At 43.4% G+C, this 27,521-nt stretch overlaps 1 protein-coding gene and 2 pseudogenes across 2 annotated transcripts in view; 2 read left to right on the top strand and 1 right to left on the bottom strand.

Moving 5' to 3' along the window:
• The window catches only part of LOC126249749 (uncharacterized), a 535,036-nt gene that overhangs the window by 284,505 nt on the left and 223,010 nt on the right, over nucleotides 1–27,521 (top strand). The window contains exon 1 of one of the 2 annotated variants that reach the window (XM_049951430.1): nucleotides 7,386–7,563. The exons of the other annotated variant lie outside the window; for it this stretch is intronic. Coding sequence (XP_049807387.1) covers nucleotides 7,467–7,563 — 97 coding nt within the window. The 5' untranslated portion in view covers nucleotides 7,386–7,466. Of the gene's footprint in view, nucleotides 1–7,385; nucleotides 7,564–27,521 lie in introns of those variants that run through there. 2 annotated transcript variants of the gene reach the window in all.
• LOC126250123 (5S ribosomal RNA) lies at nucleotides 8,786–8,903 on the top strand (annotated as a pseudogene).
• LOC126249842 (5S ribosomal RNA) lies at nucleotides 14,598–14,715 on the bottom strand (annotated as a pseudogene).

Genomic DNA, 27,521 nt, shown 5'->3' with positions numbered 1-27,521 from the left:
GGTGTTTTCGCGAGCTGTATACGAAGAAGGCAGTAATATATTGGCTGAGTTAGGTGAAGAGAGACTGAAATTAACCTGAAATTTATAACATGCCTCTGTGCACTCCCATCAAAATGTTTGAAATCAATTCCAAAATTTCACACACACAAGACTAAAAAACAGAGAATAATTACTGAAATAAATATGAATTTTTAATATTCCACATTTCTAAATCGGACTGGAAAGCAAAAAGTAATTTCTTCTAGCCCAGTACAGATTGGTAATCCCATACAGACAGTCCTGAAAATTTATGATTGTGAATTTTTAACAACTGACAATACTTGTAAGATTTAAAACGAAAAAGTAAGGTGCATGCAATACATAATTGATGTGTGGAATTAGGAATATGTGTGGGTCAAGAATAATTATTTTACACATTTTAGTCAGATGTAAAAAACGTGGTGTATTAAAAATTCATTTTTATTTGAATAATTATTTTTCCTGTGGCTATGATTGGACGCGAACAAGGTATTAACACATTTCCTACAATCATTCATACTATTTGCGACTAATCAAAGTTACTGCATTCCACACTGATACGGGAATTAACTGTAGATTAGGACTTCCGCTAACAGACTCCATTAAACAGGCTCGATTCGCGTGGATGTATCATTACTTCATTATCTCTGTTTAACAATGTAGATCTACAATTCATTATTGTAATTCAAAGATTGCTTTCATTCGTAGTTTCAGCCACCAGAAGTGGCATTTGCTCAGAATCGTTCGTTACTACACACTAGCTGTGTAAATAATGACAAAATTCTCAGTAAACTCTCAACGTATGAGGATACAAGAACCTCATAATTGGCTCTGTCCGTTGACAGTTACAAGGTCGACGACGTACCTGTCTCAAACATGAAGCTCCACCATCTCAATGATACATTATTCATCTGACAGACGCTCGGTACTGTTTGCACTTTAGTCCACATATGCATAGCCAACACATGACGTTGTTATATGGAAATCAACATTTGAATCAGCTGACTAGTGGCAGCATCCACTTGTAGGCGACATCTGGAATTCTGTTCAACTTACGTTCATCTTGTGGTTTTAGAAGTTTTCCCAGCATAAAGAGTATTTCATGAAGTGTCAGATTCCAGCCGAATAACGTCAACATCTTGCCACGATATTTCATCTGAGAAACATTCATCCATCTTCAGGTGGGTGATCAGCAATGGAGACTGCTATTTTTCTTTCTAAAGAAATTAAAGTAATCACTGGGTCCCACGCCTTTCCCAGTTGAAAGCAGCCATCAAGATTAACAAGATATTTTGCCACATGTAATTCCACAGAATCCGTAATAACTGAATTCCAGAAGAATAGCGTCATGACCAAGATTTCCGTGACAGAGTAATCCATGGGATGTCTGTGGAGATACAATGCTCGGCTATGGTTGACTTACTGGTCTGAGAAAGGCGAGTGCAGCGATCATGTTCAACACACCTTTCATGTACTGCGTGTGTGGTCTGACCAATTCACGCTTTGCCACACTGGCAAGGTATTCTGTAGATTCCAGTCTGGCGCGACCCTAGATCGTCCTCTACCGAACCAAGAAGTGTACAGTTCTTTGTTGATGGTCGGTCATACTTTCAACATAATGTTTTCTGAGGATTCTGCCTAATTTCTACGAAATACAGCCGACATATTGGAGGAACGCCTCTTGATCTTGTGGGTGATCACGTTTCTTCCTTCTTAAAGATGTGCTGGTCTGATGCGGATAGTATCTATTATATTTGAATGAGCCTTTGCAAGGCTGTCTCTAGCAGACACCACAAGTGCCCGGTGCACCAAATTCCTAAGTCTGAAGGACGCCGATAGTTTGTGAAGCGTGGTGGTAGCTAGACGCTCGTGAAAACAGATCTGTATGTGTGGGATTACGGTAAACGGAGTGCCACAATGCTCCACTCACAATCCGACCGACCAAGCCGTCCAGTAACGGCAGATTGCCCAAGCCCCCTTCTCCACTTCCATCGTAAATTGGATATTCTCGTGAAATGAATTCAGATGCTGCAAATATTATGAAACTTCTTCTTCGCCATCGGGCCACGCTACAAAAATACCATCTACATATCGCCAGAAGAGTTTTGCTTTAAGTCCTGCCGAATCAAGTGCCCTCTCCTCAAAGTCTTCGATAAAAATGTTGCTACCACAGAACATAGAGGACTCCCCATGGCAACACAGTTAATTTGCTCACAGTATTCACTGTTGAATAAAAAGTAGGTTAATATTTTGAGCAATTTAGCGGTGATACCATGGGTAGTCCTCTCTCCCCTGGTAGCAAACATTTTTATCGAGGACTTTGAGGAAGGGGCAGAATTTAAACAAAAACTCTTTTGATAATGGAAATGCTGTGTGACTAGAGCCTCCCGTGGGGTAGACCGTTTGTCTTGAGCAAGTCTTTCAAGTTGACGCCACTTCGGCGACTTTTGTGTCGATGGGGATGAAATGATGATGATAAAGACAGCGCAACACCCAGGCCCTGAGAGGAGAAAAATCTCCGACCCAGCGGGGAATCGAACGCTGGTCGTTAGGTATGACATTCCGTCGCGCTGACCACTCAGCTACCAGGAGCGGACACTCTTCTGGTGATGTGGAGATGACACTTTTGTAGTATAGCCCTACGGTGAAGAAGAACTGCCACAATTTTTGCAGCATCTGAATTCATTTGACGAAAATATCCAATTTACGCCTCGGGCATGGATGTGTGTGATGTCCTTAGGTTGGTTAGGTTTAAGTAGTTCGAAGTTCTAGGGGACTGATGACCTCAGATGTTGAGTCCCATAGTGCTCAGAGCCATTTGAACCCATCCAATTTACGATGGAAATCTAAAAGGGCGGCTGTCTGCTGTTTCTGGATGTCTTGGTCAGTCGGAAAGTGGATCTATCATTGGGGCACTCCGGTTACCGTAAACCCATACACGAAAATCTGTATCTGCAGTCATCTAGCTGCCACCACCCTTCACAAACTATGGACATCCTTCGAACCTTGGCGCACCGGACAGTTGTGTCTGCTATAGACAGCCTTGCAAAGGAGCTGAAACACCTACAGTCTGTGTTCAGAGATAATGGATATTCTCTACATCAGCTCAGCACAACTTTAAGAAGGAAGAAACGTCATTACGAACAAGATCAAGAGGAGAATAAACTGTTCAAAGTGAGGGCATTCCCCCCAATTATCGGCAATATTTCGACGTAATTATGCAGACCCCTAAGGAAACATTATGTTAAAAATATGTCCGGCCACCTACACTTCTCGGTTCGTTACAGAACGCTCTAGGACAGCGTCAAGCTGAAATCTACAGTATACCTTACCGGTGTCAAAACGCCTACATTGGGCACACCACATGCACTGTACGTGAAAGGAGCGTTGATCATTATCGGCCTACACGTCTTTTGCAGCCCAGTAAGTCAGCTATGGCCGAGCATTGTCTCTCCACAGGACACTCTATGGATTATTCTGCCACATTCTACGGGTTATTCTGGCCTCGACGAGATGCTTCTGGGGTTCGGTTATTAAGGAATCTGTGGAAATACTTTTAACGGAAGACTTTTCAGTCATGATGGCAGCTATAATCTGGTTCAAAAATGGTTCAAATGGCTCTGAGCACTATGGGACTTAACATCTATGGTCATCAGTCCCCTAGAACTTAGAACTACTTAAACCTAACTAACCTAAGGACATCACAAACAACACCCAGCCATCACGAGGCAGAGAAAATCCCTGACCCCGCCGGTTCAAAATGGTTCAAATGGCTCTGAGCACTATGGGACTCAACTGCTGAGGTCATTAGTCCCCTAGAACTTAGAACTACTTAAACCTAACTAACCTAAGGACATCACAAACATCCATGCCCGAGGCAGGATTCGAACCTGCGACCGTAGCGGTCTTGCGGTTCCAGACTGCAGCGCCTTTAACCGCACGGCCACTTCGGCCGGCGACCCCGCCGGGAATCGAACCCGGGAACCCGGGCGTGGGAAGCGAGAACGCTACCGCACGACTACGAGATGCGGGCTCTATAAGCTGGATAGGGCGTGTAACTTGGTGATTTCTTTAATATCTTCAGAAAGAAAACATTTTGCGCCTAATGAAAAGCCTAGCGACAGTTAATTTGACACCTGAATTTTAACTCTAAGAGCCGACAGAAGGCGTGCATGTAGTATCATCGTTACGCATGTGCCTGCGCACTATACATAGAACAATATTCCAAGAGCGCGCTGAAAACAACAGCGTCTCTGAAGTAACGGCTGCCTTTGCGCGTGCGTCTCCGCGCCAATTTTTGGCGAATAAAGTTAGCGACGTAAACTAGCAGTCCATTACTCCTCCTTGCCTTTGTCTTTCCCACTGTTTATATTCCCGTGATCCGCTTCCCCTCCTACCTATCATCTGCATAGTTCTCCCCATTTACACACACCCCTAAACTTCTATGGAACATAATCTCTCCTCGCACGTTACTTCTCACCCAGTGCAGGTCCTTTAAATGTTAAGAGGAACTGCAGAGCTCCAGTGCTTTTTTCATAGAAGAAGATCACCTCACATCAACTGTGTTTTTTAAACTGTATACATTTTTCGTCCTTTTAGCTGTCCCTCATTAATCTTTTTAATTTAAAACGTAAACAGTCTTCATATTTTTTCTATCATCTTTCTTATTTCTTTATGAATGCTCTTGGTTGAAGAGTGGAGTACTGTACCGCTGATACGCCACCCTCCGCCCATATGGGCTGTGGGGGATGAAATAACAATAAAGAAAAAAAAGAGAAAAAAACAGCAATTTCCAGTACAAAGTACTCACCTGAAGATGGCTGAATGGTTGTCAGTTGAAATTCCGTGGCAAGAAGCCGACGGCATCCGGTTTCCATCCCGAAACATCATGGAATATGTTTATCTTAATTGTACTTGTTCAGTAAAGGTTTCTTTATTGCAGTGATGAAATTTTGTGCAGCATTTGGTTGCACCGAATGATATATGGCACGAAGTAATGTTTCGATTGAGGTCAGTCAGTTTACAGGCTGAATCTAAGGAGTAATATCGTGACCAAGAAGATGCGAATGGCCTTCTATTTGAGTGTATTTATTTGCGTCTAAATAAAAAAAATGAATAATAAGGCACGTTACAAATCAATCCCTAAAAAGTGCGTTGATCCTCAGGTCTCAGACTCCACGACTGACTGACATTTTAAAACGACATGATGTTACTGTCTGACTCACTGCTAGAGTTTTCTATATAATCAACGTTTTCTAATAAATTATATTTCCCGATTATACTTCGGTATCTACACTGGATTAAGCAAAAGTCGTAAAACATATCCGTTTATTTTGTATAAAAACAGACGTTACTGTTACAAATGGATGTCACTTTTAAGAAAAACATTATAAACCATTCAACACGTATTATTGAAGAATTGTCAGAAAACTAAATGCTTCCTGCCAAACTGCGATTTTGTCTTCTTCTCTTCTGAAAGCGGTGAACTAAATGATTCGCTGTGCCACATATACCGGAATTCGCTGAATAACTGCATTTCCGTCGCTTGCAAAAATAAAAAAAAACTGTCAGTACAGTGTTTCAAACTTTTTGTTACGTTTTCACCAAGGGTAAAAAAATAACCATCGATTTAATATTAGGAATTTAGGAAAAACTGTGTTAACTGTACAACTACATGAGTAATGTCAATACAGATGTAGTTCAGTTGTGAAAATCAGTGCTTTATGTTTACATCTACTTCTACATGTACATGACCTTTCAACAATTCACATTTAAGTGTTTGGCAGAGAGTTCATCGAAACACTTCCAGACTACTTCTTTACAATTCCACTCTCGAATAGCGTATGGGTCAAACGAACAGATAAATCGTTCTGCGCGAGCTCTGACTTTTATTTTATTAGGATGGTCATTCCTCCCTATGTAGGTGGAAGACAACGAAATAGTTCCGCATTCGGAGGATAAGTTGGTGATTGAAATTCCGTTAAAAGACCTCACTGTGACGAAAAAGGCCTTTGTTTTAATGAATGCCACCGCAGCTCACGCAGCATATCCGTGACACTCTTTCCCTTTTTCGGGGTAAAACAAAACGAGATGCCCTTCTTTGAACTTTTTCGCTGTCCTCCGTCAATCCTCTCAGGTAAGGATCCCATACAGCACAGTACTCCAGAAAAGGTCGGACAAGCGTAGCGTAGGCAGTCTCTTTAGTACATATTGTGATCTTCATAGTGTTTTTCCATAAAACAGAGTTTTTTGTTCGCCTTCCCCACTACATTTTGTACGTGTTGGTCCCAGTTCAAATTTTACGTTCCCTGGGTACTGATCTGACAAGTTTTAAAATTTGTCTGATTTGTCGTGTAAACGAATCTTATCGGATATTTTTATCACTCATGTGAAGAGCTCACAGTTTTTATTTTTTGGAGTCAGTTGCCAATTTCGTACCATACAGATTTCTTGTCTAAATCATTTTGCAATTGTTATTGATCTTATGATGATTTTACTAGACGGAAGCATCGACTGAAAACAATGTAAGATGGCTGTTCAGATTATCTCCCAAATCATTCATGTAGATTAGAAACAGGAGAAGGTCTATAAAATTTCGTTGGGGAACGCCTCACGATAGTTCTGTTTCATTCGATGACATTCCATCAGTTACTACGAACTGTTACACTTCGAACAGGAAATCACAATTACAGTCGCTCAACTGAGTCGATATTTCATAAGCACGCAATATGATTAGAAGGCGGGACGGCGTCAAAGGCCTTCTGGAAATTTAGAAATATGGAGCCAACTGGAGATCCCCTGTCGATAGCACACAGTACTTCGTGTGAATGAAGAGTTAGTTATGTTTCTCTAGAACAATATTTTCCGAATCCGTGCTCACTTTGTGTCAATGTACCGTTTTCTTCAACGTAATTTATAGTGTTCGTATACAGGACATGTTCCTAAATCCTACTGCAAATTTATTTCAACGATAACGGTCTGCAATTCAGCGGATTTAAGCTATAAATGAGAGAAACTGTATATGTTGCGGTTCCACTTTGCGTAGTTCGTATGACAAAAACTCGGCTTTTTGCTCCCCATCACCTGACTTAGATGTTGTTCTCAAAGCTCAACACGGCAGACATAGGGTTGTGCGCGGTCTCTATGACTCTGTGGTCTAAGGTCTACGTGATATGACCTCCAGAAGTTTGGAATGCGCAACTCTTGTGGAAAGTGGTAGCGTTGACGGAAACAGTGGCGCATCATATCTGCATCTGTACCGCAGCTTCCTGCCCCCCTTCCCCTCCCCTCTCCCCCCTCCCCCTTTCAACGCCGCGACTGTATATAAGCGGCGTCGTGACGCGGCGCGCGTGCCAGTGTGGATGGAAGCTCTCACCTGCAGGCACGTGCTGAAGCATCGGCAGATGGCGGGGGGAAACTGCGCGCGCTAGACGCTGTTGTCGACTGCGATGGTGGCGCCGCTGCTGTGTGCCAGCCTGCTGGCAGCGGCCTCGTGTCTCACCGAGGCGCACCGACCCTCCATCATCATCGTCGAGGACGTCCAGGGTAAAGCCCGCCACATTGCACCGAAACCGGCAATACGTTTGCATTTAGTCCTCACAGCTACATTTTGTCCTCCTAGGTATTACAAATGTATCCGACGTCGAACCGCACTCTGGAGCAATAATAAGGATACGATCTTACAGATTATCGCCCTCTGTATGTGAATCACTTGAAGAATTCTTGACGGAACAGTAAACCACCTCTTCAAGAACTCATGCATAAAACATCATATCCCCCGAACCATGTGTCGTGCAATGATATAATTCTGCAGGGACGTTCAGTGAGATATGTGAATACTGTCTGCAAAATGTGTTGCGAATAGAATTAGTAGTAAAGAGATGATAAATTGAAACATCATTCCTGATGCTGCAGTTTTACTGCGTGAACAGAGAAAATGAAGTAAGCGACAAACTTTTTTCCTTCCACCATTTTGTGGGGGGTGTCACCGAGAAAAAAGTTTGTTAAAGCTTTCAAATTATGTGTTGAGGTCGCTATGTGTTCTTATCATTAAATACAAGATGAATACAGTGTGGGTATTTTCGCAATGTGACACGGTTTCTGACTGTAATACTTAACTTATTGTTTTAAACGTGAAACATAAGATTATAGCTCTTAATGAGTAGATTATGACAGCATTTTAAATTTTTAAATTATGCCAATAAATGCATGAAATATTGAAAAACAAACTTTTGCTGCCCCTGGAAGCCGTTAGATAGGCAACCTGCAACACTAACACTGTTATATTCGTTGGTTTGGCCGACAGAGTTTTGTTAGTGCATTGCTTTACACTGAGCAAAATGGCTCTGAGCACTATGGGACTCAACTGCTGAGGTCATTAGTCCCCTAGAACTTAGAACTAGTTAAACCTAACTAACCTAAGGACATCACAAACATCCATGCCCGAGGCAGGATTCGAACCTGCGACCGTAGCGGTCTTGCGGTTCCAGACTGCAGCGCCTTTAACCGCACGGCCACTTCGGCCGGCTACACTGAGCAACCGGACTACGTAAGGCTAGACTGCCACACACATGTAGGTGTCGCTGTAATTTTGAAAGGCAGCTTGAAAATATTTCCTTTCCATATTTGCCATGCTGCCTTCGCTAAAATAGCTCGAAGTTTCGCATTCTGTGGAGGATAAATCGCAGCTACATATTGTAGCTTAGACAAACCACAGGTGTTAATGAAATCTGGCGTCATAATTTTATCCGGGGCTCTTATTCTGTTAGGCAATGGCCTTGCCGCAGTGGATACACCGGTTCCCGTCAGATCACCGAAGTTAAGGGCTGTCGGGCGTGGCTGGCACTTGGATGGGTGACCATCTGGGCCGTTATGTGCTGTTGCCATTTTCTGGGTTGCACTCAGCTTTGTGATGCCAATTGAGGAGCTACTCCACGGAATAACAGCGGCTCTGGTCACAGAAAACCATCATAACTAACGACCAGGAGAGCAGTGTGCTGATCACATGTCCCTCCTATCCGCATCCTCATCTGAGGATTACACGGCGGTCGATGGTCCCGATGGGCCACTTGTGGCCTGAAGACGGAGTGCTTATTCTGTTATCTCAATAACGCCTCGAATAAACCTGCTCCCTTTTTCCAGTTGTACTTGGATTTGTACGGTCGCAGGTTCGAATCCTGCCTCGGGCATGGATGTGTGTGATATCCTTAGGTTAGTTAGATTTAAGTAGTTCTAAGTTCTAGGGGACTGATGACCTTAGAAGTTAAGTCCCATAGTGCTCAGAGCCATTTGAACCATTTTTGAACTTGGATTTGTGTTGATTGTGAGTCCTAGTCGAATTCCTTCAGCATTCCGAGCTATCTAATCCGGTTTGGTCTCGCATTGGTTTCTCAACGAATACACTAAGGTGACAAAAGTCATGGGATACCTCCTAATATCGTGTCGGACCTTCTTTTACCCGGCGTAGTGCAGCAACTCGACGTAGCATTGACTCAAAAAGTCGTTGGAAGCCCCCACCAGAAATATTGAGTCATATTGCCTCTATAATCTACCATAATTGCGAAAGTATTGCCGGTGCAGGACGTTGTGGACGAACTGAACTTTAGATTATGTCACATAAATGTTGGATGAGTTTCACGTCGGGCGATCTGGGTGGTCAGATCGTTCGCTCGAATTGTGCAGAATGTTATTCAAAGCAATCGTAAATAATTGTGACCCGCTGACATGGTGCGTTGTCATCCATAACAATACTATTATTGTTTGGGAACATTAAGTCCATGAATGACTTCAAATGGTCTCCAAGTAGCCGAACGTAACCATTTCCAGTCAATGGTCGGTTCAGTTGGACCAGAGCACCCAGTCCATTCCATGTAAACACAGGCCACACCTTTTATGGAGCTACCATGAGCTTGCCAGCCTTGTTGACAACTTCGGTTCATGACTTCGTGGTGTCTGCGCCACACTCAAACCGTACCATCAGCTCTTACCAACTGAAATCGGGACTCATCTGTGCAAGCCACGGTTTTCCTATCGTCTAGGGTCCAACCGATTTGGTCGCGTCGTCAGCAATGGCACTCCTGTCAGCAGTGGCACTGCTATCGCTCGTCTGCTGCCAAAGTCCATTAACACCAGGTTTCGCCTCACCGTACTAACGGGTGCGTTCGTCGTATGTCCGATATCGATTTCTGCGGCTATTTCATGTTGTGTTGCTCATCTATTAGCCCTGACAATTCTATGCAAACGCCGCTGCTCTCGGGCGCTAAGTGAAGGCCGTCGAACATTGCGTTGTCCGTGGTGAGAGGCAATGCCTGAAATTTGATGTTCTCGGCACAGACATGACGCTGTGGGTCTCGTAATATTGAATTCCCTAACGATTTCGGAAACTGAATGTCCCATGCAACTAGTTCCAACTACCATTCCGCGTTCAAAGCCTGTTACTTCCCGTCGAGAGGCAATAATAACATTCGAAATCCTCTTCAAATGAATCACCTGAGTACAAATGACAGTTTCGCCATTGCACTGGCCTTTTATACCTTGTGTTCGCGATACTACCGCCATCTCTATATGTGTATATCTCCATCCCATGACTTTTGTCAGCTCAGTGTATATGATTGCAGATTTAAATTCAGTCTTCTCCCGCTATCCAGTTCAGAAGCTCTTGTGACTTCCGTAAAATTTTATTTTCCCATTGATCGTTTACCAACACTGAAAAGCGAAAACATTATGATCACTGTCAAGCACGAGGTTACCTCCCATATTGTGGTTTTGAGAACACGTAACGCTGTAAGGAAAATACATAAGCACAGCACATACAGAGTCGGTACGGGCTGCAAATAGGGAAATCTATTGACTTACGAGACGCTGAAAAAGGGTAGATTCTCATGTCCCGGTGCCTGGGAATGAGCACCTCAGGTCGGCGAAAGTGATCGGCTGTTAGTGTGCTAATGTCGTGGGTATCTGTGGAAGATGGTAGAATGGTGGTGAAACCGCGAGTAGGCGACAAGGTGTTGGACGTCCACGCCTCATCACAGAACGTGTAGGTCGGAAGCTTGCCAGCTCTGTAAAGCAGTACAGGCGGCGATTGTGGCAATTTGACGACTGAGTACAATGATGGAACTCGTATTCTGGAGCACACCATTCAGCGAACACTGTTGAACATGCTTATCGGGCGCTCAGCCGCGTGGTTATCAACGTCCGTACACATTCTCAATCTTTTCACTCTCCAGTCTCACTATTTTAACGAATGATGATGAAATGATGAGGACAACACAAATACCCGGCCCCGGGCAGAGAAAACCCCCGCCTCGGCCGGGAATCGAACCCGGAACCCGGTGATACAGGGGCAGCAACTTCAGCCACTAGATCACGAGCTGCGGACACCAATACAGCTGTGGACTGCATAAACATTATTGCGACCCATGTACATCCTCTCATGATTTCGTGCTTTCCCGACAGCGATGGCATTTTCCAGCTGGATAACAGTCCTTGTCACAAGACAGTGCTTTGAAAAGCATGATAGTGCACTCATGTTGATATCTTGGCCACCAAATTCGCCTGATCTGAATCCGATGGACACGTTTGGTATGCTGTCGGGTGCCAGCTCCGAGTCCACAAACCACCGGCGCGTAATTAACTGGATTCGCGTGGCGGTTAGTGGACATAGGATGACACAGACCTCAGGAAACCTACCAATAACGTGACAGATCCGCGCCATGCTGGATCTCTCCCTCGATAAGCTCGCCTCTATCTTGGCAAAAAGCCGCTCCGTAGCGATGGCGTATAGTGTCGCAAACAACGGGATACCATATCTAAAAGCTCTTCATAATTTTATATGCAGTTGTAAAGTTAAGCACTCCGTCTTCAGGCCACAAGTGGCCTATCGGTACTATCCGACCGCAGGCAACAGCGCATGGCGGCCCGGACGGTCACCCATCCCAGTGCTGGCCACGCCCGACAGCGCTTAACTTTGGTGGTCCTTCGGGAACGGGTGTTTCCCCTGCGGCAAGGCCGTTGAGTTTTAAAGTTATCTTAAACTTAATTCTGGAAAGGGCACCACTTATGAAATTTCCAGGTATCTGTGCGAAGTCATTATCGAAACCCATTGTAATCTCACTTGTGTTCAGCCCTGTCGTAGGCATTTTTGCATTCTACTAAATCTACACTCTCCGCCAAATCTGAGTCCCAGTGTTAATGGACAAGATATCTGTCTGATTTAGAACTAAAATATAGGCTCAAGCTACATTTTATTTTTAAAGTTGAGTACGGCCACAACCTCGTATTCCGTCACATATAAATTCAAAGTTCATGTATGCTGCCATGATGTTTGTCAGTGACCTCTCAGAAATTATGGTTTTCTGATACGGTGCTAAAATGACCAGCGTGAATTCTTTAAATATTTTATTCGCTTTATTCGAGAATCTTAAAATCTGCGCCGGCCGAAGTGGCCGTGCGGTTAAAGGCGCTGCAGTCTGGAACCGCAAGACCGCTACGGTCGCAGGTTCGAATCCTGCCTCGGGCATGGATGTTTGTGATGTCCTTAGGTTAGTTAGGTTTAAGTAGTTCTAAGTTCTAGGGGACTAATGACCTCAGCAGTTGAGTCCCATAGTGCTCAGAGCCATTTGAACCAATCTTAAAATCTGCGTTTGATGACTGGTTTATATTTGTTTCGCAACAAAATGCTGACGACCTCCATGTTATTGCCCAGGGGGTTTGTCCTCGCGAATAATTCGTTATACACTTCGATTTGTCTTCACTTTTGCGATAATACTTGTCAGCTAGCATCACAGATGTGAAATACATGCCCGGTGTTTTATGCCGTGGACCACCTGTATGACACTTCTCACGCTCTCTCTAGTCAAGGAAAATTTGTAAATTTGTGGTAACGTCTTATGGGACCAAACTGCTGAGGTCAGACCGTCCGGGGTGGCCGAGCGGTTCTAGGCGCTTCAGTTTGGAACCGCGCGACCGCTACGGTCGCAGGTTCGAATCCTGCTCCGGGTATGGATGTGTGTGATGTCCTTAGGTTAGTTAGGTTTAAGTAGTTCTAAGTTCTAGGGGACTGATGACCTCAGATGTTGAGTCCCATAGTGCTCAGAGCCATTTGAACCATTTTGCTGAGGTCATCGGTCCCTAAGCTTACGCACTACTTAATCTAACTTAAACTAACTTTCGCTAATGACAACACACACACCCATGCCCGAGGGAGGACTCGAACCTCCGACGGAGGGAGCCGCGCGGACCGTCACAAGACGCCTGAGACCACGCGGCTACTCTAGTCAAGTGTCCTTTTGAGTTCTCAGTTTTGATGTGCTAATATGGTAGCCTGTGCTCCCACTCGCTTCATCCGATTGCCTGCTTTCTGTCCACCACACTCTGTGGAACTGTATAGGTTTTGAAAATGGTCCACTATATCTTGCCTAATAACTGAATGTGGCGTTTTATGCACTCTCCCTTGGTCGTTGATGATCCTCAGCTACGGATTCTGGTGTATACCATGTAATTAACATAGGCCTATAGAGACTGTGTGGGAACAGTGGTGAGAAAAGGGGAGGAAACATTCCCTTAATATGGAAATTCTGCAGAAAAGATAACCTCCAAGAAGTGTCTTGTGCAGGGTTACTCGAGTATTTTGGACCTCCGTCAACTTCGCCTGTAGGACTGGATGCAAGGCTTGAGAGTTGTTGATGGCACTGTAACCGAAAAGATTAGTCACTATCGTGCAGATGCTCAGGAAACTTAAATGAGAATCGAGGAAGAAAGACGGCTTCCCTTTCGCGATGAATAAATTAAAAAAGTCAGTATTTGATGTATGGTGTAAACTCTTTTGCTGTATACATCATATATTTTAAGTAAGGACAGCCACACACGTCTTCCACATCATCGTGAAAATCATCTATGAGATACACAACTAAGTGGTTCATTTTTCTGCGACACCAGTCGTAAATGGAACGGAACGCCTTTAGTGACAGTAGTAAGTTTTTCGGTCATGTCCTTTACGGTGATCGTACATTAACACCGATCAGATGGATACTGAAGCCGTTACATGCCCTTAATGTCGTGCGGCTTCAGCATGCGCTCAAATCTGTTTATCGAAAAAGTTCAGTGCTGTCGTCACATTGTAGTCACTGTTTTGCATCAGACTAAGAGCCAATTGATTTGATTAACTAAATGTGCCTCAGACGCACATTTCCATGCAATTTGCCATTATCTGACATCTTTACAGTTCAGTATTTTTCTCATACAGGTAACAAAACTTCGAATCGCATCCCTGATGAAAGGTGGAATGAAATAGATTGGATAGTGGCAAACGAATGGTTTAACTGAAACTACAGTAGCAGGTTGTGTGTAGAAGCGCAACTATCAGAAAATTTTGGACTGTAGTATATTCTAGCACTCCGTCTTCAGGCCACGTGGCCCATCCGACTGCCGTGTCATCTTCAGCTGAGGATGCGGATAGGAGGGGCGTGTGGTCAGCAAACCGCTCCCCCGCTCGTTATGATGGTTTTCTTTGACCGGAGCCGCTACTATTCGGTCGAGTAGCTCCTCAGTTGGCATCACGAGGCTGAGTGGACCCCTAAAAATGGCAACAGCTCATGGTGGCCAGGATGGTCACCCATCCAAGTGCCGGCCACGCCCGACAGCGCTTAACTGCGGTGACCTGACGGAAACCGGTGTATCCACTGCGGCAAGACCGTTGCCTGTACTATTTTCTACTAAGCAATTATTGTATCTAACGTAGATAAAATGTTACAATCTTGTCATGAGCAGAGTATTTAAAATAAAGGTGTTACATATCCCTACATGACGAGGCACTGGTCAAAACTACAAGAAAAGATCTTATAATTATATGTACGAAAACCGATACTTAGATATGGGTCATTTTACTCGTGATGAGTAATGTGTAGTATTCGGCGGTGTAGGCAGGATATATTATAATAAATTACCACAATACGCACTTGTTGGCAGTTGCAAATTCTCGAGTAATCACGGAGGTGAGGCGTGAGGACTCACAGACTTGTAGGGCCATACACTTTGCCAAACAGATAAGCGGATGCTGCGTATCACCTATTTCTGCGCGATGAATTATCAGTGCTACTGGAGACTGTTACCCTTCCAGAAAGACAACGACTGTCGTTTACGCACGACGGGGCACCAAACGATTTTCTACGGATCGTGCGATCGTATCTCACCGCAGCGTTTCGAGGGGTATGGATTGGTAGAAGAGGTCCAGTAGCAGTTCACCAGACCCGAATCAGTCGTATTTCTGGCTATGGGACCATTTAAAGACATTGGTATGCCCAATCCACCGACAATGTACAGACGTTACAGCAACATGTGAACAATGCATTCAATGAAATCCGGATGGAGCCAGGGGTATTTTAAACAGTGCGTCATTCACTGCGAAGAAAAGATTGGGGAACTATCAGAATACTTGGTATCTGCACGCAGTGCTGCCTGTAGTCTTTACTTTTATGTAAGAGAGAGCTGGGATTGATAGGACAGATTGGCTCACATCTCAGTACGTATTGGTTTCCGGACATACAGTTACAGGAGCTTTTCTTCTAGTTTTGACCAGCACTGCCATCTGTGCGTATATGACACTTTTTTGAAACACCCTGTATATTCACACGTTCATGCTGTACCTTGGTTATACGGTATTCAGGATAATTCTTCCTACTCTACGTCCTATATGACAGCCGAGTAGTTTGAACGTTTAGAGCAGCCAGTTGATAGTCTCAGTTCGTTGTCTGCCTGTGTGATGTGCAGTTGCATTCAGTGAGTTAGTGTTTATATAGCTGTTTGCGCTTCTTATTTTCTGACGTTGATTATTAGCATCCCCTTCAGTTTCGTCTAAAAGAGATCAGAGCTAGTTTTTGTTTTTTTAAATATATTTTTGTGTGTATCATAGTTTTAGTAGTGTAGATTTGCGTCGCCTGTGGCGCGACAGTCGAGTAGTTTAAATGTTTAGACCAGCAGCCAGTCTGAATTCGTTGTCTGCCTGTATCCTGTGCAACTGCGTTCAGTGAGTTAGTGTTTATACAGGGTGTTACAAAAAGGTACGGCCAAACTTTCAGGAACCATTCCTCACACACAAAGAAAGAAAATATGTTATGTGGACATGTGTCCGGAAACGCTTACTTTCCATGTTAGAGCTCATTTTATTACTTCTCTTCAAATCACATTAATCATGGAATGGAAACACACAGCAACAGAACGTACCAGCGTGACTTCAAACACTTTGTTACAGAAAATGTTCAAAATGTCCTCCGTTAGCGAGGATACATGCATCCACCCTCCGTCGCATGGAATCCCTGATGCGCTGATGCAGCCCTGGAGAATGGCGTATTGTATCACAGCCGTCCACAATACGAGCACGAAGAGTCTCTATATTTGGTACCCGGGTTGCGTAGACAAGAGCTTTCAAATGCCCCCATAAATGAAAGTCAAGAGGGTTGAGGTCAGGAGAGCGTGGAGGCCATGGAATTGGTCCGCCTTTACCAATCCATCGGTCACCGAATCTGTTGTTGAGAAGCGTACGAACACTTCGACTGAAATGTGCAGGAGCTCCATCGTGCATGAACCACATGTTTTGTCGTACTTGTAAAGGCACATGTTCTAGCAGCACAGGTAGAGTATCCCGTATGAAATCATGATAACGTGCTCCATTGAGCGTAGGTGGAAGAACATGGGGCCCAATAAAGACATCACCAACAATGCCTGCCCAAACGTTCACAGAAAATCTATGTTGATGACGTGATTGCACAATTGCGTGCGGATTCTCGTCAGCCCACACATGTTGATTGTGAAAATTTACAATTTGATCACGTTGGAATGAAGCCTCATCCGTAAAGAGAACATTTGCACTGAAATGAGGATTGACACATTGTTGGATGAACCATTCGCAGAAGTGTAACCGTGGAGGCCAATCAGCTGCTGATAGTGCCTGCACACGCTGTACATGGTACGGAAACAATTGGTTCTCTCGTAGCACTCTCCATACAGTGACGTGGTCAATGTTACCTTGTACAGCAGCAACTTCTCTGACGCTGACATTAGGGTTATCGTCAACTGCACGAAGAATTGCCTCGTGCATTGCAGGTGTCCTCGTCGTTCTAGGGCTTCCCCAGTCGCGAGTCATAGGCTGGAATGTTTCGTGCTCCCTAAGACGCCGATCAATTGCTTCGAACGTCTTCCTGTCGGGACACCTTCGTTCTGGAAATCTGTCTCGATACAAACGTGCCGCGCCACGGCTATTGCCCCGTGCTAATCCATACATCAAATGGGCATCTGCCAACTCCGCATTTGTAAACATTGCACTGACTGCAAAACCACGTTCGTGATGAACACTAACCTGTTGATGCTACGTACTGATGTGCTTGATGCTAGTACTGTAGAGCAATGAGTCGCATGTCAACACAACCACCGAAGTCAACATTACCTTCCTTCAATTGGGCCAACTGACGGTGAATAGAGGAAGTACAGTATATACTGACGAAACTAAAATGAGCTCTAACATGGAAATTAAGCGTTTCCGGACACATGTCCACATAACATATTTTCTTTATTTGTGTGTGACGAATGTTTCCTGAAAGTTTGGCCGTACCTTTTTGTAACACCCTGTATAGCAGCTTGCACTCCTCATCACAGAAGCGTCGCAGTAGAGTAATTTTCTCCTTTGCGGGTGCCTGTTGTACTTTTCCAGTTATTTCTCACTGCTTCGTTTCTATTTTTGAGACCTTATTCGGATTTTTACACAGTACGATATGTATAGGGACTATGGTTTTTGTGAGCGGACACAATTAAGATTGGCTGCCGTCCGTAAACAGCTTGAGATTGCACTGGCCATGGTCAACAGACTTCTGGTTATTGCTCAAAGCTGCGGCGACATCAGGACGCCCATGACAAGAGCTGCAACACCCGTGGTCCCGTTGAAATCCCCTAGTGACCTGGTTATCGCTGCGTCTTCTGATACACAATATGTGATTGGCTGACAGTGTTGAGTTTGTGTGTCAATGGGCGGAAGGTGGAAGAGGGAATCGTTCGCATGACTAGCTCCTTACGCTTTAGCAACCGGTACGAGGTGCTATCCAATGTTGATGATACTTCTGAGCCAACTCGGGGTGCCTCTCCTGATGGGCCAGGGGCTGATTTTCCTGCCCAGTCCGGACAAGTACAGAGGGATAGTACCCTACTCATTGGAAGCTTCAACGTTAGGTGGGTAATGAAGCCCCTCAGGGAAATGCGTGCTGCGCGGGATTAGCCGAGCGGTCTCAGGCGCTGCAGTCATGGACTGTGCGGCTAGTCTCGACGGAGGTTCGAGTCCTCCCTCGGGCATGGGTGTGTGTGTTTGTCCTTAGGATAATTTAGGTTAAGTAGTGTGTAAGTTTAGGGACTGATGACCTTAGCAGTTATGTCCCATAAGATTTCACACATTTTTTTTTTTTTATTAATGTCCAGAGTCACAATGACTTTTAATTTGTTGCGTTAAATTAACAGTACCAGACATTGGACACCTACAGCTTACCTGATCATCCCTGCCTGGACAGAAGAGGTATTTTGTTCCTCAGTACCTCACACAGCTGTTACGTGTCTATCCATTCCCTTCTCAGATGACAACATTCGATCTATGTGGGCGGTGCTGAGCGGTTAGCGTTAGCCGTCTTGAATCTCTACGGGGACGTGCGTAGATGTAGTTCCGGATAATGAAGATGTCTGTTCTGTCAAAAGCGAATACGACGACTCGTTCAGAGCATATCGACCAATCCAGTGATCCTCTCTGCCGTTTATCTTTATGTTCCACACAATTACCTTCGGCGGTACGTGCTTGTCGACAGAAAATCCTTTTATGACCAGCCGCGCAGCGTGGTGAGCACACTGTTTACGTGTGCACTGCTCGGTCAGGAGTTTAATAGAACAATTCCATCGTTTTCTGATATGGAACGCACCTGCGCGCCTGTCGACACCTCCGGCGTGCAGTTATTTTTATGTATAAGAGTGCATGTGTATAAACGTTGTAGAATGTTTTGTTTTCGTCTGCTCTCAACGGCTGCAGGCTGCACCGTGAGGCTTTCATTTGTAATGAACAGTGCTCTGCTACATTCTACTCACTATTGTATGAACACAGTGCAGAGAAATTCTAGTAAACAGTAAGCGCATTAAAATTAAGAGACATTTCACATCCTTCGTGAGCTCTAAAATATTATAGATTTTAAATATTATATTTAGGTCTAAAATCAAAGAATAATAATACACATATGTACATATGACAAGGTAGTCCGCAGGCAATATGTAGAATATTGGAACGTGTACTTAATACAGTCACATGAAGTCAAAAGCATCACTTGAAAAGAACATAAGGTCAAGTGAGGACATCTAATACAAGTTACAGATACAGGACTTCTTCGTTTCATGTCACTAGCATTATGAGTATACTGTCTCGTAGCCTGAAAACTGTCATAGGGAAAGACTCTCATCCGCCAGAATGAGGGATATTTTATGAACTATAACTGCATTACAACTTGAAGTATTTTATTCGTTTCACTGCAAATACAGCACAATATTCCTTAAATCAATGAAATGGATCAAAATTTAATAGGTGGCCACAGGTTACTGTACTGTGTGAGTAAATGTATTGCGTAGCGTCACTTAAGTTCTAGTAGATAAAAATGAAATTTATATGCTGGTAGCATCTCTCACAACGCTAGTATTGTCACTATTTGGTGTTATCCAAGGGGTTTAATGCAAGGAGTATAATGAAATCGTTAAAACAATTAACTGTATCAATAATGGAATGACTGCTGTTAAACTCATAGAAAAGAGATGTTTCCGTAGGAGCCAGACTTCCTGTAGAAAATGTAATTTATAAAATAACTTGTCAGACTCAGACACTTTTGTTAGACAATATTTATTGACACAACGCATATCGGCAACATGCTGCCACCATCAGGTACTCTAAAGTTCAATTTGATTTAATATTACTGAATATATTCACACTGTATAACATGTGTCATAACATAAATATGGTTATAGGAAAAATTTTGCATTCTTATTTTATGAGCTGTCTTAGCAACTGAAATAAGTTTCATCTTTTCATTTGAGAATGTAAATAACTGCATTTGAAAGTGTGATGTGACGGTTTTGTGTTTGTTCTTGTACTCTGTGTGCCAGATAGGGGCATATGAGCAAAAATGTAGGTAACGACGTCACTGACGTTATTTAAATATACAACAAACGTAAAGTTGCACACTAAAATAAATAAATCTCTCTGGACAGGGACAAATTTCGGTACATTGCCTCACTGGCACACCAAGTAAAATAGACCTCATCACACTTTAAAAGAATCTGTAACGAAAACGTGATGTAGATATGACTGTAAGCTACCTGATGATATCATGCTGCCGGAGCGTGTCGTGTCAATACAAATTGAACAAAAAAGTAACGGGAGCTGAAAAATTATTTTACAATATTTTTAATACAGTCACAACCCCAAAAATTTCTATATAAGATGGAGAAATTAAATTTAAATATCTGTATTTTCCCTTCTGTTACTACCCCAGGCAAGTGCAACTAGTGAATCAGCACAACACTCCAGGGAACGAGTGTAAAAAACGGGTAAGATCAAAAATTCGTCTGTTCATGATTAATCTCGAAGTCTGCGTCAGAGTGGTTAGCCACAACCGAGAAACATATGCTTTCCTGATAGCCGGAGGTCGATTTAACCTAGCTGACAAACACAAAATTTGTGCTGAATCGGGGCTCGAGTTCAGTCCACTGCCTTCTGAGGATAATTCTCCCACCGAATGATATATCCAGGCACGCCTTACAGACAATCTTAAGACTGATCATCGGTTCCTCTCTACAATAGTAATATCCCCAGATATATCAATCACAAAAACATAAAAGTCAGAATGACAGCCCCTCTTAGCACAAGAACTTCAGATTATCTGTTGACTGCTAGGAGCACACTGTTACAGGGAGTAGTATTTCAGATAGCAGAGATAATAGAATTAGTTCAGAGGATTTAAAGTACCAGCGATTACAAGGACGTTAGAGATGGAGAACACACACGGACTGTACTAGGATGGGCTGATAAGTCGGATCTGACCTTTCGACAGGAATGATTGACATAAAGCAGGGAAAACCCAAGACTGGATGTCCGTTTGAAGTGAAACGTCCCCTTTGAACAATTATACACGACTGTGCTTTAACTGACACACAATATTTTTTTAGCGCAACGCAATCTGACTTTCAAAAATCTCTACAAAAGAATGGCCATGACTAACATTAACCTATACCTTTCACAAATCACTTACCTCACAAAAATCTTCGCTACTCAAGCTACTGCAATACAGCGAGCGCCACTACTGCCAGCTAAATAAAAGATTCAAAGTACTGAAGGCACTAACTACTGATAGGCATAGTTAGCAAATGAAAGATTTTGATAGAGAACAAACAATGTATTTACCTCAATAGTCATAATATATATAGCAGTTCATGACAAATTTCAAAACTCCGCCATCTCTCTCCCCACATCCATCACTGCTGGCGGCTCACCTCCCACTGCGCAACGCTACGCGCTGTTAACATCCAGCTGCCGCTGCCCAACACTACAATGGCAGACAACAATGCAAACTAGCCACAGACTGCACACAGCACAGGCAGTGATTTTTCATATAGAGCGCTACGTGGCGTTACCAATAAGAAAACATAAACAGCCTACTTACAGAAGATTTGATTCGTTTAGCGTTCACGCGTCGCGAATACAAGTCAATATGTTCTGTGGGTGCAGGAGTGGAGAGGGAGTGTAAGTGTGGAATCGTACTGAAAATTTTGTGTAGTAGTGAGTCCTACAGTAATAAATCGGATGCCAGGTCAATGATTACTATCGCAAAAAACTAACAACATTTTCTCTGTGCACTCTAGACTTTCTAGTAGTTTCATTCATTGTGGTTAACTCGATGTGGCAAGGTCTCATCAGACCCCCTAACATTTTCTACGTAGCTGAGAGTTTACTTACGGGTAATTCTTTGCCGGATGCTGGTCCTTACCAGGTTGATGTCCAGACACTCCGGGATGATGATGGCATTGAAACAGAGGACGACACGCGTAAAGCTGAAATACTAAACACCTTTTTCCAAAGCTGTTTCACAGAGGAAGACCGCACTGCAGTTCCTTCTCTAAATCCTCGCACAAACGAAAAAATGGCTGACATCGAAATAAGTGTCCAAGGAATAGAAAAGCAACTGGAATCACTCAACAGAGGAAAGTCCACTGGACCTGACGGGATACCAATTCGATTCTACACAGAGTACGCGAAAGAACTTGCCCCCCTTCTAACAGCCGTGTACCGCAAGTCTCTAGAGGAACGGAGGGTTCCAAATGATTGGAAAAGAGCACAGGTAGTCCCAGTCTTCAAGAAGGGTCGTCGAGCAGATGCGCAAAACTATAGACCTATATCTCTGACGTCGATCTGTTGTAGAATTTTAGAACATGTTTTTTGCTCGAGTATCATGTCGTTTTTGGAAACCCAGAATCTACTATGTAGGAATCAACATGGATTCCGGAAACAGCGATCGTGTGAGACCCAACTCGCGTTATTTGTTCATGAGACCCAGAAAATATTATATACAGGCTCCCAGGTAGATGCTATTTTTCTTGACTTCCGGAAGGCGTTCGATACAGTTCCGCACTGTCGCCTGATAAACAAAGTAAGAGCCTACGGAATATCAGACCAGCTGTGTGGCTGGATTGAAGAGTTTTTAGCAAACAGAACACAGCATGTTGTTATCAATGGAGAGACATCTACAGACGTTAAAGTAACCTCTGGCGTGCCACAGGGGAGTGTTATGGGACCATTGCTTTTCACAATATATATAAATGACCTAGTAGATAGTGTCGGAAGTTCCATGCGGCTTTTCGCGGATGATGCTGTAGTATACAGAGAAGTTGCAGCATTAGAAAATTGTAGCGAAATGCAGGAAGATCTACAGCGGATAGGCACTTGGTGCAGGGAGTGGCAACTGTCCCTTAACATAGACAAATGTAATGTATTGCGAATACATAGAAAGAAGGATCCTTTATTGTATGATTATATGATAGTGGAACAAACACTGGTAGCAGTTACTTCTGTAAAATATCTGGGAGTATGCGTGCGGAACGATTTGAAGTGGAATGATCATATAAAATTAATTGTTGGTAAGGCGGGTGCCAGTTTGAGATTCATTGGGAGAGTGCTTAGAAAATGTAGTCCATCAACAAAGGAGGTGGCTTACAAAACACTCGTTCGACCTATACTTGAGTATTGCTCATCAATGTGGGATCCGTACCAGATCGGTTTGACGGAGGAGATAGAGGAGATCCAAAGAAGAACGGCGCGTTTCGTCACAGGGTTATTTGGTAACCGTGATAGCGTTACGGAGATATTTAATAAACTCAAGTGGCAGACTCTGCAAGAGAGGCGCTCTGCATCGCGGTGTAGCTTGCTCGCCAGGTTTCGAGAGGGTGCGTTTCTGGATGAGGTATCGAGTATATTGCTTCCCCCTACTTATACCTCCCGAGGAGATCACGAATGTAAAATTAGAGAGATTAGAGCGCGCACGGAGGCTTTCAGACAGTCGTTCTTCCCGCGAACCATACGCGACTGGAACAGGAAAGGGAGGTAATGACAGTGGCACGTAAAGTGCCCTCCGCCACACACCGTTGGGTGGCTTGCGGAGTATGAATGTAGATGTAGATGTAGATGTATGGCCATAATTTTGACGCGTCCCCATTATACTGAGTAACACTTCACTTCGTTTGGCCCAAAATTCGCGAAAAATGCTTTTGCTTCGTGTATAGTTCACACCGCAGTGTTGTCACCTCCTTCCAATGGAAGCATCTGATAGTCAACTGTGGCAGTGTGGGCTCATCAATTCGAAATGTGCTACGCTATGATCGTGCACATCTACTGGGTGATGTCATATTCATCGATGGCGTTCTTAGGCATCCCGTTTGCAGATATATGATGAAATCAGCCGACACCACGATGAGGCATCACGATATCTCACAATCTGTAGGAGGCCAAGCACACAGGTATTAATCACTCTGGGGATTTAGTCTGCGCACTTGGCATTTAAATCACCATCGACAATATTTTTACAGATAGCGGACAGCAATGCCTCGAATTCTTTCAGCTATAGAGGGTCCTTAGGAGGAGCAGGACCTTACGAAGGCAATTCTTCCCTCCCCTGTCTTCCGCGTAGCAACACACTTTGACAGCTGGAAAAGTTATGGAAAATCATGCCCAATCAAGGGTACACTATGTAGTCATGTGAAGTTGAATAACTGCTGGTATGTAACCTTCCTACAAAATATAAAAGAACCAATGTCTCCAGTGAATCCTTTTGATGAATTTACTTTAATGGATGAGATGGTATTAACAATATTCTATGTGGTAGGGACTGAATATCTTTTCTTATTATCAGAAGGCTACACCTCAAGGAAAATTTACAGCAGTGTCAAATACTGTGACACACTAGCGCTACTCACAATGTGCAGAAAATAATAGAAATCATTGTTGTGTCAAACGGCTGGGTTGACATCTTCACTAGCAACAGTGTAGTGAATTTCATTCTGATCAGAAACTGTGAATCACTATTCTGTGAAGGATCAACTGCTTATATCTCTCAGAAAGCTGCGTTAGTAACAAATTACGAGCATTATCTGTACCTCCTGCCCTGATAACAGGAGTGAGAGCGATTTACTTCGTAGACTTTCCCGGCGTAATAAGTCTTGAAAGTCTCTTCGGGTTTCCTGCCGGATCCTGAAATCAGCTCGATTCAGTATTTCGGCGATATAACTGCTCGCCATCTTCAGAAGAACGTTGCTGACTCAGCAGCAGAAGCAACGTTCTCCTGAAAATGATCAACAGCTGGACCGCCGAAATATTGAATCAAGTTGATTTTAGGATCCGGCAGTAAACTCGAAGAGAATTTCGAGAGCGATTAATTTGTTTTTAAGTAATTGTGGTTCAAAAATGGTTCAAATGGCTCTGAGCACTATGGGACTTAACATCGGAGGTCATCAGTCCCATAGAACTTAGAACTACTTAAACCTAACTAACCTAAGGACATCACACACATCCATGCCCGAGGCAGGATTCGAACCTGCGACCGTTGCGGTTGTGCGGTTCCAGACTGTAGCGCCTAGAACCGATCGGCCACCCCGGCCGGCAAGTAATTGTGGACTATGCCTTCCGTCGTGAGCGTTTGGATTGTTGATCACTACCAAAGACGGTAAGACGAAGAAACAGACCTCCGTATACTGTCTTGAAAGACAATTACAAATAACTGTAAACAATTCGTTGTATATGTTTATACACTGATGAAGATTCCAGATGTATGTGGGAACCTACGACCTTAACTAGGAATTACCTCGTCTTACAAACTTAGAGAAAGCACATATACACATTTATTTTAATTATCGTTCAATTCCTCAGTTCAAAAACGCGCAACGTACTAGAGTGTCAAGTCAGTAGGTGTTAATGAAAGTAAAAGTGTTGAACTGTTTTGTGGTAGAACCTCCCCAACACAGTAATAACGCGTTGCGGTAAAAACACAAGATCTGCGAGGAACATCGTGGAGTAACTTAAGCTTTCACTAAAAAGACTAAAACTCCATCCGAACAGGCCATGGAGGCCCAACGGTACCGACTGGCCGCCGTGTCATCCTCAGCCCATAGGCGTCACTGGATGTCACTGAATATCTGGAATGAGAATGTCTGTTAAGACTCGTCTGGGTTTGTCCCTTTTTGGCACTGTTAAGTGTGTTTTGAAGAAGAATGCCAGAAAGCTTGTTGGTTCATTGACTTACACTCGCGATGTTTATGCAGGACCTAGCTTCTATTCCAATCAACAGGTAGGTTGTGTCTAATATTTAGAGTTCTGGAAGATTTAAATAACTTACGTTAACAAAATTCTTTGAAAAATCAAGAAAATTCTATGTGTTGTGTAAATAGCGCCGCTCTTTGTTCAGGAGGTGGTGCAGCTTCGTCTGTTTCTCGTCTTGCGTTTACATATCAAACCGGCTTTCAGTATCAGATGCAGGCATTTCACATATTCCGTTCAAGCTTCTCGCTTTTTCGTAGCAATGCGAACGTAACTCTTACGGGCTTGTTAAGAGGGTCAAATCCTTGATTTAGGCACAGGAATATGGACAGTTGCAAATTTAGTTGGGTCTCTGTTTGCACCTATAAAAATTACGTGATTCAGGGATAGATTGAACACGAGGACAGTTTTCATGTTAAAGCTCGTTACAACGTCGGTTTATTAACTGCACCGAGCGAGGTGGTGCGGTGGTTAGCTCACTGGACTCGCATTCGGGAGGACGACGGTTCAATCCCGTCTCCGGCCATCCTGATTTAGGTTTTCCGTGATTTCCCTAACTCGTTTCAGGCAAATGCCGGGATGGTTCCTTTCAAAGGGCACGGCCGATTTCCCTCCCCATCCTTCCCTAACCCGAGCTTGCGCTCCGTCTCTAATGACCTCGTTGTCGACGGGACGTTAGACACCACTAACCTAACCTAACCTATTAACTGCACAGAACGGAGTCCGAATAGCTGATAATGATTGAGGTACAATGTGTGATGTCGAGAAAATCAGCTGTTAATGTTGTACATCTTGCGCTCAGGCGTTGTAACTTGCGTAATAAAGCGAGAGAAGGAATAATTATAAATGCTTGGAAGGTGATAATTCAAAGGAAACTGGTGAGCTTCAAGACTTAGTTGCGAAGGTGACTCAGAGTTCACTCCTATCGAGCGTGACTGTTTATAAAATATGAAAAAGTGTTACAAATATCACTGTCAGTCACAAAATTTGTTGACTATTTGAATGCGATCTTTTTTTTTTTTTTTTTTCGCTGTTGAGTTGTTGGTGATATCCTGTTTCGCATTACGTTTAGAAGTTTGTGAACTCTGGCTAACAAGTTCAAAAATCCACAGAAATGGAGGTAAGAAGACAGCCACGTTCCAAAAACTAAGTGATTATTTACAAAAAAATTGATGTTCACAGCAGGTCAACATACAAAGAGACATCGCTTCTTATTGGGTTATCCTTCTTCTCGACACAGGATGACCACAGCATGCGCCAGGTCTATACAGGCAAACTTTAATACGTATGTGCCCTTGATTCAAATGTTTTTGTACTGTCCCCTCTAGCCTGATGAAATCTAACCTCGAAACATTCTGCTAACTAAATAACTTATATAGTCAACAAATTTTGTGGCTGGCATAAAGTTTTTTCACTCCTATAGTGTATCAAATCAGACTGACAAAGTGACATGAAGGGTTTCTGTTCATGAAACTATACACTTTTTGTATGACTCATTGCAACTCATTATATGGACTCAATGTGTGGAGCCGGTTATAAGATTAATAATTAAAGCTTCTTATTCAAATACATCTAATGAATTTTTAATGGCATGAAAATTTTTCTTAAATTAAATATTTGTAACGTTTCTACATTTTGGAGT

This window comes from Schistocerca nitens, chromosome 3 (genome assembly GCF_023898315.1).
Source record: "Schistocerca nitens isolate TAMUIC-IGC-003100 chromosome 3, iqSchNite1.1, whole genome shotgun sequence".
NCBI classification, from domain to species: domain Eukaryota; kingdom Metazoa; phylum Arthropoda; class Insecta; order Orthoptera; family Acrididae; genus Schistocerca; species Schistocerca nitens.
The sequence above is the reverse complement of the archived record's forward strand: the minus strand, read 5'-3'. Positions and strand labels throughout refer to the sequence as shown.